Source organism: Notolabrus celidotus, chromosome 5, assembly GCF_009762535.1.
Source record: "Notolabrus celidotus isolate fNotCel1 chromosome 5, fNotCel1.pri, whole genome shotgun sequence".
NCBI lineage: Eukaryota > Metazoa > Chordata > Actinopteri > Labriformes > Labridae > Notolabrus > Notolabrus celidotus.
In genome coordinates this window covers 4,365,623-4,377,763 of record NC_048276.1, presented here as the reverse complement: position 1 = coordinate 4,377,763, position 12,141 = coordinate 4,365,623, and the positions used below count along the sequence as shown (strand labels likewise).

Genomic DNA, 12,141 nt, shown 5'->3' with positions numbered 1-12,141 from the left:
ATTGGCAGACTGGTAGATGATTCCAAAGGAGAGGGGCCTGATAACTGAAGGTTCTACCTCCCATACTACTTTTAGAGACTTTAGGTACAACTAGCAAGCCTGCATGTTGGGAGCGTAGAGTTCTAGAGGGGTAATAGGGCATTACAAGCTCTTTAAGATACGAGGGTGTCTGATTTTTAAGGGCTTTGTAGGTTAAAAGAAGGATTTTAAATTCTAGTCTACATTTTATTGGGAGCCAGTGTAGAGAAGCTTTACTGCTATTGAAAGAAGAAACTAATGCAGACCAACAACAATAAGTTAAAGCATCAAAATAACAAAAGGGATATCAATTGTTAGAATACATAAATAAAAAAGGGTAAGGATAAAAGTTGAAGATAAATGAAGGTGCTTGAATATAATAAATAAATAATTAAAAACAAGTAGTAGAAAAAAAAAATGAAAGAACATTAAAATTAATATAAGACATTCAAGTAAAAAGCCTGACTGAATAGATCATTGATTGTTTTGTTTTCTGTCTCCCTCACAGCACAAGCGTTGTATCCCCGCCTCTCTGGAGGCCTACTACGCCGCCCAGGACGCCAACTCGCGGGGCCGTTTCTACACAGTGATCAGCCACTACAGCATGGCCAAGCAGACCACCTCGCACTCTGTCTCCCCCTGGCTGCCGGGAGGAGCGGCGGGGCAGCAGCAGCAGCCGCATGACCCCAAACCCCCGAGCGGCGAGGGCCACTGAGTTAGCTGAGTGGTTAAAACACAAACCAACACTTGCAGACATAGAAATACATAGACAAAGACACAGGCGAGTTTCAAAAAACGCAGACACACACGAATAATGTAGGTTCAAAAAAAGTAGAAAAATAGACAAAAGAGACACAAATGAGTTCATATATAACAAACACATGAAGTGAGAACATGCATGCAGACATGAAACCACACAAAGCACATCGACCGCTCATTTAGTGCTCATCCTCTCAGCAAGGGGACGCTCCTGTTCAACCTTTGCTGTCATGTGATCATCGTCAGCTGATACACACACACACACACACACACACATCACACAGTCTGCTGTCCTGTTACCATGTCTACTCTCTCTCTACTACTTTCTAACTTATTATTTAACGACTGTCATGATACATTTATTTTTTAACTGTGGCGTATCGACCATTTTTACGTGATAATCAGGCGTCTGATCATCTGTACATAGACACCAGTCAGTGCTGAGATTCATTCTTGTGAGCTTGGAGTTTTTTAGGTGTGTATACTGTAGTTACTGTTCATCCATTCACAGCTCCTTTGCTTTCTTCTTCTTCTTCAACCTCAGGCACTTCAGTCAAATCCCACACACACACACACACGCAAACACAAATACATGACCCGGTATTGCAGCTACACATCTCTGACCCTGAATAATTAATTTAGAGGCTTTGACGCCAGTGTCCACATCCTGTGTTGATTGAATGATTTTTTCCCATCATGGCTGTTTGATAGCTCTCATACGATGACATTTCAATGTGCTGTGCTTTACATTTTAAACCCTAGACCCCCCCCCCAGTGACCCGAGCTGTACATACAACCGTGCGATCAAGCTAGTTTTGTGTGTCTGTATGCATTGTAGTAGCTTTTACTCTGAGGTTTTTTCTGTTTCTTGTTTTTTAACAGACATGCTGTTTACTTTCATTTTTCGCTTCAGCTGCCAGTCCCGTAGCTCCATTGAAAGCAACACTGCAGATTGGAAAGGAAATACTCTGCATAAGACGATGTCTTGCCAAAACAGTTTGTTTTCCGCTGTGTTTTAATATGTTTATTGATGGGCTTCAGATGCAGCCAATTTTTTTTTTGTTATTCTTCAATTTGCAATGTTGGATCTGTTGTCAAGAGCGCTTTTATGAGATGTTGTGATGTTGTTAGTTGATATGTAGCGATACTTGATGTAATTTATCAGTGTGCATCCTTGCTCCTCTCTTCTCTTGGTTTGAATTCAAAATAAAACAAGCTGTGACCTGTGCTGAGTGTGTCTGTCAGTCCCTCTTACTGCTGTGTCTCTACAACGCCATCAGTCTTTGAGACCTCTACATCATCAGTGTGATATATTTTTTCCCCAAAAAACTGATATATACAATCAGAGACATGCAGTGCATGGATAATCTACCAGGTGTGAGTAATTCATGCACCAGAAGGACGTCACTTGAGACATCCAACACGGCAGCTGTGGATCAGAGACCACCTCGAGGTTTTTCAGGGATATTTTTGACATTTTAGAAAAAGTTTGGATGAAAAAAACATTCAAATTGTTCCTGAAACTTCAAGAAATAGTTACTGGATTGATGCAATGTAAAACTAATTAATATTTCATAACAATCATCAATCATCATTTTATTAAATTTCATACATTATGAAAGTTTCAAAAAGTTCAAAGTCTTCTTTATTGTCAAATAAACTGCAGTATGCACTAGACATACTGAGGATTTGATATTGCGTTTCTCTCAGACCCTAAGCGTTGATTTTGGGGGGGGGGGGGGGGGGGGGGGGGGTCAGTGACTGGGTTAAGTCTGTGAAGAGGGGGCAAAACAGGGAGAGAGTTCAGCATCCTGACTGCCTGGTGGATAAAACTGTCCCTCAGTCTGCTGGTTCTGGCCCGGAGACTGCATAATCTCCTTCCTGATGGCAACAGGCTGAAGAGGCTGTGAGACAGGTGGGGGGTGGGGGGGTGGTACCTGGGGGGTGGGGGGTGGTACCTGCTATTCGAGTTTCGAGTGAGGCGGGAAGAGTAAATGTCATGGAGGGAGGGGAGATTAAAAAGCAACATACAGTCTTTTTATAATTTAAGAACATGTTTACATGACATAACTCGGTTTGTTTAGAGTAGAAATTGAGATATTTGTAACGTATATTGTATTTTTATTTATGCAACCTGCTTTATCATGATGATTGATGACTGGTTGATTGTTACAATGGCTCCCTAGTAAATAATTGTCTTTTACTCATTGATTTCCACTAAAAATTGAACAATTCAGAGAAGAAATATACAATAAATCAGTTGTTTTTGCTGTGTAGTAGATACAAAATATGTATGGAATTGTCGTGCAATATGGAAGAAAAAAAAAATTCTAATTGAGGAAAAATTTGAAGGAAACTCAAAGTTTGATTGGCTAAAAATTGTGTTTTAATCTGTTTTAGTTTGTTTAAAAAAGAAGAAACGTTGTGCAAAAATGCCTGATGTATCAAATATGATACAAATTCAAACTTGTATATGAAAATTGCTATTTAATTTTTTTAGATATATTATTTGTCAGAAAGTCCAATAAACACTCCATTTTCAAAGAATTAGAATTTTCTGACACTTATCTGATGTTTCAGGCTTCACAGGGTTAAGCTCTCACACAGCGCCTAATGTGGCCTCCAGGCAGAGCTGCGTGAATGACAGTGACGGCTGCTTATATTATTCAGAACCTCTACATTTGATATGTTCCCTGCTGTCCGTGTACAGAAGTTTCCTGAGCTGCAGAGAGCAGATTTGTCCGCTGTAATGAAGGGCACCTGTGATTGACAGCAGAAAATACCTGTTTGTAATGACTGTACTGGGAACAGAATCCATCTTTGGAGTGATTGGCAGGAAATTCCTCTGTTTTCTTTTTAGTGTGCAGCACTGTGAATTAGTGAGTGACAAGAATAGCTGGCTCTCCTAATTAAAGGCTTTACTTTAATGAGTCCGTCAGCTTCGGCTGTGTTTTTCAAAACTGACGCAAGAGAAGGAGAAAGAACAAGAACAAAAGATAAAATGTATATTATTGTGACAATATAAACATATTTCAAATAAACTCAGCAGAAAAATATGTCCAGGAAATTGGCTTATATAGCAGAGTTATCTGGCTTCCAACTAAAGACATAAACAAGTCGACATTATGTTGATTTAAAAATGATTTACTCGTCTACACAGCTCGAGAAACAGTTTGATTCCTTGTTTTGGTAACACTTTAGCAGCTGATTCTCCTTAGACTCACTGCAGGACAAACTCCAATTAAACTGAACATTTCAGTTCATGGTCAACTGAAAATATAAGATGTCAAATGACAAACCTTTTAATATTGTTGCTATTATCGCTCCCACTTGGTAGTGATAACAGCAACAATGGTCTAAGTTTAAGTTGTCCTGGATTGCAGGACATGATCTTGCTCTCCTTTTCCCTATCAGAGATGGTCTGGGCCCAGTATCTCCTCTAATCCATGCCTGCTAACTGTCACTCAAGACCAGCCTGAGACAAGAACTAGTGTTCCTGCCACAATGTTTACTAATTTAGAATGCTAACGAAACCTAACGTTTTTGTCACAGTGTCAACAGGCAGAAGGCGAAATGCACTGAATTGATTCAATGTGACGTGTGATCTCGTCGCCTCTGGTGTTATTTTTGTTGCTAAGGATTAATCACTACACACAAGCAAGTATTCAACTCAACTGTTCAATAATAATAATTAATTAATGTCCACTTTTCTGAGCTTCCTGCACAGCATGCTGACATTTTGATGTGTAGCATGAATGATTTCCTCTGTGTTCACCATCTCAATTCCAATCAATGAAGCTTTATTTATAGAGCACCACTCATACAAATCAAACGCAAGACAACGTGCTCTACAGCGAGAAGGAGAGGTAATATAACAACAAAACATTCTACATATTAAAAGATTAATGGATTTTGAAGTAGAGATTTCATTAAAGTAGAGACAACAATAAAATATATGTAGTTAAAAATAGGTTAAATAATCGAATTAACAATAAGAAAATAAATAGTTAAAAAAATAAAAAAAGGTTAATAAAAAAAAATGTAATTAAAAATATATGTAATTGAAAATAGTTAAAGGTGACATATCATGCAAAATGGACTTTTTAATGGTTCTTTACCTGAAATATGTGTCCCTGTCTACAAACCCCCCGAGAATGAAAAGAATCCATTCTGCCCCTGTTCTGATTTCTCCACCTTTCTGTAAATGTGTGTGAAACCAGCCATTTCAGACTTCCGTGTTTTTGTTACGTAACAACAATATCCGGTCTGTCACGGAGTCAGAGCTCGGAGCTTGTTCAGCCCATAGACTGTATAAAATACAACTCAACCCCTCCTCCGTTTTTCATTCCCTGCACACATGTGTGCTAACAAGGAGCTTAGGAGGGAGGCATGCTAGTTGTAGGCTGTCTTAATAAACACAAAGGTCAGTTTTACTCCCCACGTCTGCAGATTTGAAGATCTAGTGGATGATTTTTATTTATCATGGATAAGTGCTAGCGCTAGTTAGCATAGCTACATAGCTACATGTCCTAGCTGTAGCTGTGTACCAAGACACACGTCTACATACTGACAAATAAAACAACAAGAAACACTAAATCTGTGACCAATCCTTCAGAAAGGTCCTGCTGCCTTTCTGGCAGAGGTCGGTTTTACTCCACACGTCTGCAGATTTGAAGATCTAGTGGATGATTTTTATTTATCATGGATAAGTGCTAGCGCTAGTTAGCATAGCCACATAGCTACATGTTGGTAGCTGTGTACCAAGACACACGTCGACATACTGACAAATAAAACAACAAGAAACACTAAATCTGTGACCAATGGTTCAGAAAGGTCCTGCTGCAGGCACCTCTCCGTCAGGATCAGATTCTGGATCAGATTCAGAGGGTTGAAGTAACGTGATCTCTGAGCAGCCGTGTATATTCAGCCAACATGTAAACATTAGATCAACGTGCTGGAGAGCCGAGGCACATCCACTTCCTGAGGGGGCGTGGTCAGAGGGAAAACAGAGTGTTCTGAGGAGGAATGAAGAAGAGGGTTTTTCAGGCAGACCAAAATCTGATTTCAAAGTGTTTTTATGAGCATAAACTTTAAAGACATGTTTTGGGGACCTCTTAGACCAATATATGTTGATGAAAAAAGCGTGATATGTCCCCTTTAAAGCATCAAAATAATACGAATATAAATAGTTGTATAATATAAGTAGTTTTATCAACTTTCGGTCAGTGGACTCCGTTACATCAACAAGAATCTCTTCGTTCAGAAATTGCAATGTACCCTTTCGCCGTACTGCCTTTGGGCAGTCAGCTTTTTCTGTGAAAGCCACAACTCAGTGGAACATCTTACCGGAGGACATTAAGAACAGTGAATCTCTCAGCAGCTTCAAAACCAATCTGAAAAGTCTGCTAAAGGACACTCAACACTGCAACCACTGATTTGATACTTTTAACTGATATACATACTGTTTGTTAGTTTGTTTGATTGTTTGTGTGTGTGTGTGTGTGTGTGTGTGTGCGTGCGTGTGCGTGTGTGTGTGCAAGCGAGTGTTTTTACAATGTGATGTTTTAATGGTGACCTGTCAAGGGACTGCAGATGTAAATTAGCTTTAAGCTAACTCTGGTACAATGCATCAGATGGTGACATTTATGTTAAATATTGTACATGGTCCCTTTATAAATAAATCGAATGAATAAAAAAGGCTATTAAAAATAAAATTAATGTGGTTAAAAATAAGCTAAAGCATCAAAATAACTAAAAGACTATAAATAGTTTAAATAAAGAGTTAAAATAAATCAATAAATAAAAAAGGCTAATAAAAATAGAATATATGTAATTATAAATAAGTTAAATAATCAAATACTAATTAGAATATAAATACTTAAAATAAATAAATAAAAAAGGCTCATAAAGGTGATTGAAAATAAGTTAAAGCATCAAAAGTAATAATAAGAATATAAATAGCTTCAATGCATTAATAAATGAATTAAAATGGGTAAGGATAAAAGTTGAAGATACATAAACATATAATTAATGAGTAGAAAAATAATTAAAAATTGTAAAAAAAATTAAGTAAATAAATAAAATAATAAAAAGCTATATTAAAATCAATATAAATGTAACATAACATGCTAGCATTTGGTCACTTTTGAAGCATCAGCTATTTGAAACTACAGTACAATAGAGTATCAGCTTACATTACTGTGTGTTGAAATAATAAATGATTGTTCACTCTAGCTTTTGAAAACCTGCCACTCAAATCAAACTTCATCAAAGTCAGCTCTTCATGGACGTATAAACCTTTAGTGGAGCCTGCAGAAGTGTTGTGCTGCCAACAGATCTGCTCTTAAGCACTAAATGGATTCTGTGCTGTTCAAAAACTCATTACAGCTCAGTTGCTCTCTTATAATGGATACTTAAACGCTGACAGCTGATCATAAAAGACATTTTCCTGATGTTTGCTGTTTTTTTTCTTCTAACTCCCATGAGAATATACAAGAGAACTGACTCATAATCAGAATTGGACAGATGGTTGCTTATGCAGTGCTTACACAACGCGAACACAACGCTGACATGTTGTGAATAGAGGGGTCAGGTGCAGAGAAGCAGCTGGTGGTGTCACATGAGCAGGAGAAGGTAAGTGGTCGTCTATTTCCTTCAAACACCGACAAAGGTCAGAAACAAAAACACTAAAGTACGCCTTTGAGTTAAACAATGAGGCGGCTAAAGACACGCTTAAAGTTAAGATGCAGAAAGTGATGAAAAACTTCCCTCCATTTTCACACCTCCACGTCTTCAGGTGCACTTTGTATGATCTTTGCATCTCACTGATATTAACGGACCTGTTTAATTTCAGCTCCATTTCTCTCTCTGCTGCAGCGCGCAATCTCCACCAAGCTTATTACACCATTCATTTTAAAAGACCTTATGGCCCTGATTACTTCCGAGGGACAATTGGCAATCAGATACGGGATGAACTGTGGCTTAATCCTCTCTCTGGCACTCTAATTATGACGGCAAATAGCTTCCAGTGCTATAATTCATGCTAAATTCCTGCCAGGGCCGGGTATTAGATATTGATGTGAATGAGGACTGATTGTTGCAGACAGGTCATTGGTGTTTTCTCAAAGTGGAGAGGGATGTAACGGGAAGATTAGGGACAGAGTATAAGAAGTAGAGGAGAGAGAGAGGAGACGGGGTTCTGTGTTGACGGGCACTGAGGGAAATCAAGCTTGACAAAGGGGAAATGAGAAGCTATATATGTTCATCCTGTTGTCCTCTAGCGCAGGGAGAAAATACCACTGACGAGATGATGTTTGTATCCACTTCAGAACGACAACAGCTGCCTGTCTGTTCACAGTTTCTCTGTTTTCTTATTCCTGCATACTGAATATCTCTGCGTCTGTTTTATGCACCAAAGTTAGGCCTCAGCAGAAACCTCTGATGTTGAGAAATGCTGAAGTTCCTTGAGTGCTCACTTGAGGTTGCCTCCAAAAGCCCAGGAAATACCATCAAGACTCATTCTGGTCTGATTAGTCCATTTCTCTATCCATGTACACCGTACAGGAGGTTACTTTTCATTTTTATGACATTCTTTTGGGGAAAATATCACATCCCCTGTAATTGCTAGGCAGATAACGTGTATTTAATCAAGTCTTTTAAGCTTGATGTTACTATAGCTTCACTGTAAACTTTAGCTAGATGCACAATATGGATTTTTAAAGCCAGTAATGAGTAAGGGATAATCTATGGTTAGCAGGTAAGCCAAATTCCACCGGATCCATCTCTGATCCGTCACAGCACCAGATCTGATAGGTTTCTATTCTAGTAAATGTGTTAACTTCCACTGGATCCGCTCCGTTGAGTTCCAGCTGCGTCTCTGCTCCAGCAGGTCAGAGCCCTCTGGATCAAATGCGCAACACTTATATTTTCAATCTCAACAGAGCAGATGGAGCGGGACAGGAAGTCAGGTTTCACCAAAACAAAATGAAAACATCCGGTTAATTTTCAGAATAAAACACTCTGTGTTATCACCAGATCGTATTTCACTTAACTACAACAACAAACCAAAGTCATGATGAGCGGAGCCAGGCCTGGAGTCAACAGGTCAGAGGTTTTCAGAGGACCAGAAAGACAACATGGATGAGGAGAGGAGGAGGAGAAGAATCCTTGATTCAGTGATTACAGCGGAAAAACCTCGGTCACATGACTCCAGCTGTCTGGAAGTCCTGCTCCAGGCTGTGGTCTGAAAATGCAACCGGTGGGTGTTGACGGATTGGAGACGGACTGGACAAGGATCTGGTGGAAGTACCGGGTGACAGGGTGAGACAAGACCCCTAAGCAAAAGGTGAGGCAAGACTCCTTCAGGGTCCGTAGCCTTTCGAATTGGCATGCTAACCGAAATTAACATGTTAGCCACATTGTCTACCAATATGAAGCTAACGGTTTGACCTCACCTTACGGTCTATGGTGTCAACAAGCAGAAGCATGACGTGACATGACGTGTGATCAGTTTGCCTCTGGTGTTGCTCATGTTAGTTAAAGTTAATAACCATTGTCAAGGAGTTTTGACCAATCAGAATCAAGCATCTTAGGAAGCTGTAAGATCAGTAAGACAGCTTCCTCTGTGCCTAATTGTGGTTCACATACCGCCACCTCCTACATCAGTGCAAAGGCTTGTTATACGCCAATGCAAACAATTATTAAAGGCTGTTTTTATCAGTCAGAAGTGAGTTATTGGAATAATTAATGATAAGATATTCCTAATATCAGAAGATGATTTATCAGAATGACATATATTGTACATCCCAAGTGAATAAAAATGGTGCTGCCTACCTTTAATCCTATTGGATGAAAAATGAGCAGTACAAGGAAAACAGAAAGCTTACTACACCAAAAGTCGAGTCCCTTGCAGCGACAAGAGTGCTATCACCTTTAAAGCACTCCATGAACCGGTCCCTGCTTATTGTACACAACCAATAAATCAGGAGTCTCAATCAATCAATCAATCAATCTTTATTTGTATAGCGCCAAATCACAACAAACGTTATCTCAAGACTCTTTTACAAACATAGGAGGTCTAGACCACTCTATGTTAAATTATGAACAGAGACCCAACTTCAAGACAGGGTACGACTCAGTCTGACCCCACCTTAATCCACCATGAGCATTGCACATCGCAGTATTTAGCTAGTTACAGTGGTGAGGAAAAACTTCCTTTTAACAGGCAGAAACCTCCAGCAGAACCAGACTCATGTTAGACAGCCATCATGCCTCGACTGAGTTGGGTCTGGAAAGACAGATAGAGGGGAGTAAGAGAGAGAGGTGATAGTGATGAGACGAGTCGTAGAAGCTGTTGCCGCTGGAGTCCAGCATGTCCGGATCAGCTGGAGTCCAGATCGTCCGCAGCAGGAGGACGTCTACGGCAGCTCAGAGGAATCCACGAGACAATGGAGCTCAGGGACTCCAGAAAGGTCTATGGTTAGTAACTTCAATGGGACAGGAAGAGTTAAAGTGAGTGATGAGGGGGTTGGGGGGAAGGGGGTGAGCTAGGATCCCAGTGTGTCAGTGTGTCAGTTCCCCCGGCAGTCTAGGCCTATAGCAGCATGACAAAAGCTGGTCCAAGCCTGATCCAGCTCTAACTATAAGCTTTATCAAAAAGGAAAGTTTGAAGCCTACTCTTAAAAGTGGAGAGGGTGTCTGCCTCCCGGACCCTGACTGGTAGATGATTCCAAAGGAGAGGGGCCTGATAACTGAAGGTTCTACCTCCCATACTACTTTTAGAGATTTTAGGTACAACTAGCAAGCCTGCATGTTGGGAGCGTAGAGTTCTAGAGGGGTAATAGGGCACTATGAGCTCTTTAAGATACAAGGGTGCCTGATTTTTAAGGGCTTTGTAGGTTAAAAGAAGGATTTTAAATTCTATTCTACATTTTATTGGGAGCCAGTGTAGAGAAGCTAGCACTGGAGAAATGTGCTCCCTCTTCCTAGTTCTAGTCAATATTCGAGCTGCGGCGTTTTGAACTAGCTGAAGAATCTTTAGAGTCTACTTCCTTTCATATCTTCAAACTCAGTTAAAGTTTCATGAAGAGTCATTTCCACTGGTGCTCCCAGACTGGTGAACATCTGTTGATTTAACAACGAGGTTTAAGACCCTGCTTTGAGTCTGTTCAGTTCTGATTATCACTACAGGGTTGTTTTAATTACGTACACCTGCTTTGTTTGCATGTACTCACCTAGATATTAAAATGGTTCAAATGTGTCTGTGAAGCATTTGTTTTATAATGTGCTACATTAAAATAAAAAATAAAACAATTCTAACCAAAGCAAAATAAAATGACTCATTTTAAATGCCACAGTCCCAGTGTTGCCATGTGTCTCTCCTCTTCCTCCCTGTTTTTCAGTCTGCCTCTCTTTTGTACACCCACACACAAACACACTAACACATATGAAACACTCACATGCGCTCAAACATGCACACACATATGGCCATCTGCGTAATTTGTGCTCCACACCTACATCTCTACCCTCAGCCACCTCGCCTGCTGTGAGAGAAAGGCTGCCTCTCAGCAGTTGTCCCTCCGAGGTGTGGAGGAGGAAAACAGAGGGAGACAAGGAGAGCAAAGTAGAGGAGGGGGGACAGAGGTGGAATAACATGAAGGGGGAAATGAGTCAGGTAAATGGTAAGGAGGCCGTGATCAGGTTTTCAAAGAAAACTGCACGACTGCAGGTATTATTTTCTGCACAATGGTAGTTACAGACGGTTCCTCTATGTGTAAAAACATGTAGGAGTCTATGAGAAGGTCAGCCAGCCGCCTGCACTACAATCAGGGACGTGGATGTTCTTGTGAAGTTTTGCTCAACAACTGAGGATAACCAGCATTGGCAGAAGCATGCTCAGGCTGACTCTTTGTCTGCACCTCTTCACAATAAAATCACAACTCAGTGCTGATGTGTTAAAAGCTTGAATATTCATACATTTTTTAAATCAATACCTAAGAATACCTTCACGAGATGCTCCACGTTCCAGAGAGCAGCCAGCTGCCTGCTCTACAATGAGTTTAGTGCAGCTGACTGCTCTCCTCACTTCCCCTTCAAAATAATATAAAGGCTAACCATAGCCTGAAGACTCTTTCCTCATAAATATACAACTTTATCCTTGTAAACTTATGACTTTATTCTTCTGATATTAAAACGTTAGCCTCAAAATCTTGTATCATGGCCCTTATACTCTGCAGCTGGTGATAAATACATCACATGAATAAGCCGTCTATAGTCGTTGTCCTCTTTGGACTGAGTTAACCTTGCAAACAGTTAGCAAGCTAGCTACATTTCATCAAATAAAACAAAGTAAAGTCCTGAGGATAC

The 12,141-nt window shown here is 40.0% G+C and overlaps 1 protein-coding gene across 1 annotated transcript in view; it reads left to right on the top strand.

Moving 5' to 3' along the window:
- Positions 1 to 2,005, top strand: part of nsg2 (neuronal vesicle trafficking associated 2) — a 73,649-nt gene extending 71,644 nt beyond the window's left edge. The window contains exon 5 of the mRNA XM_034682999.1: positions 527 to 2,005. Coding sequence (XP_034538890.1) covers positions 527 to 733 — 207 coding nt within the window. The 3' untranslated portion in view covers positions 734 to 2,005. The remainder of the gene's footprint in view (positions 1 to 526) is intronic.
- Positions 2,006 to 12,141: the final 10,136 nt, after the last annotated feature.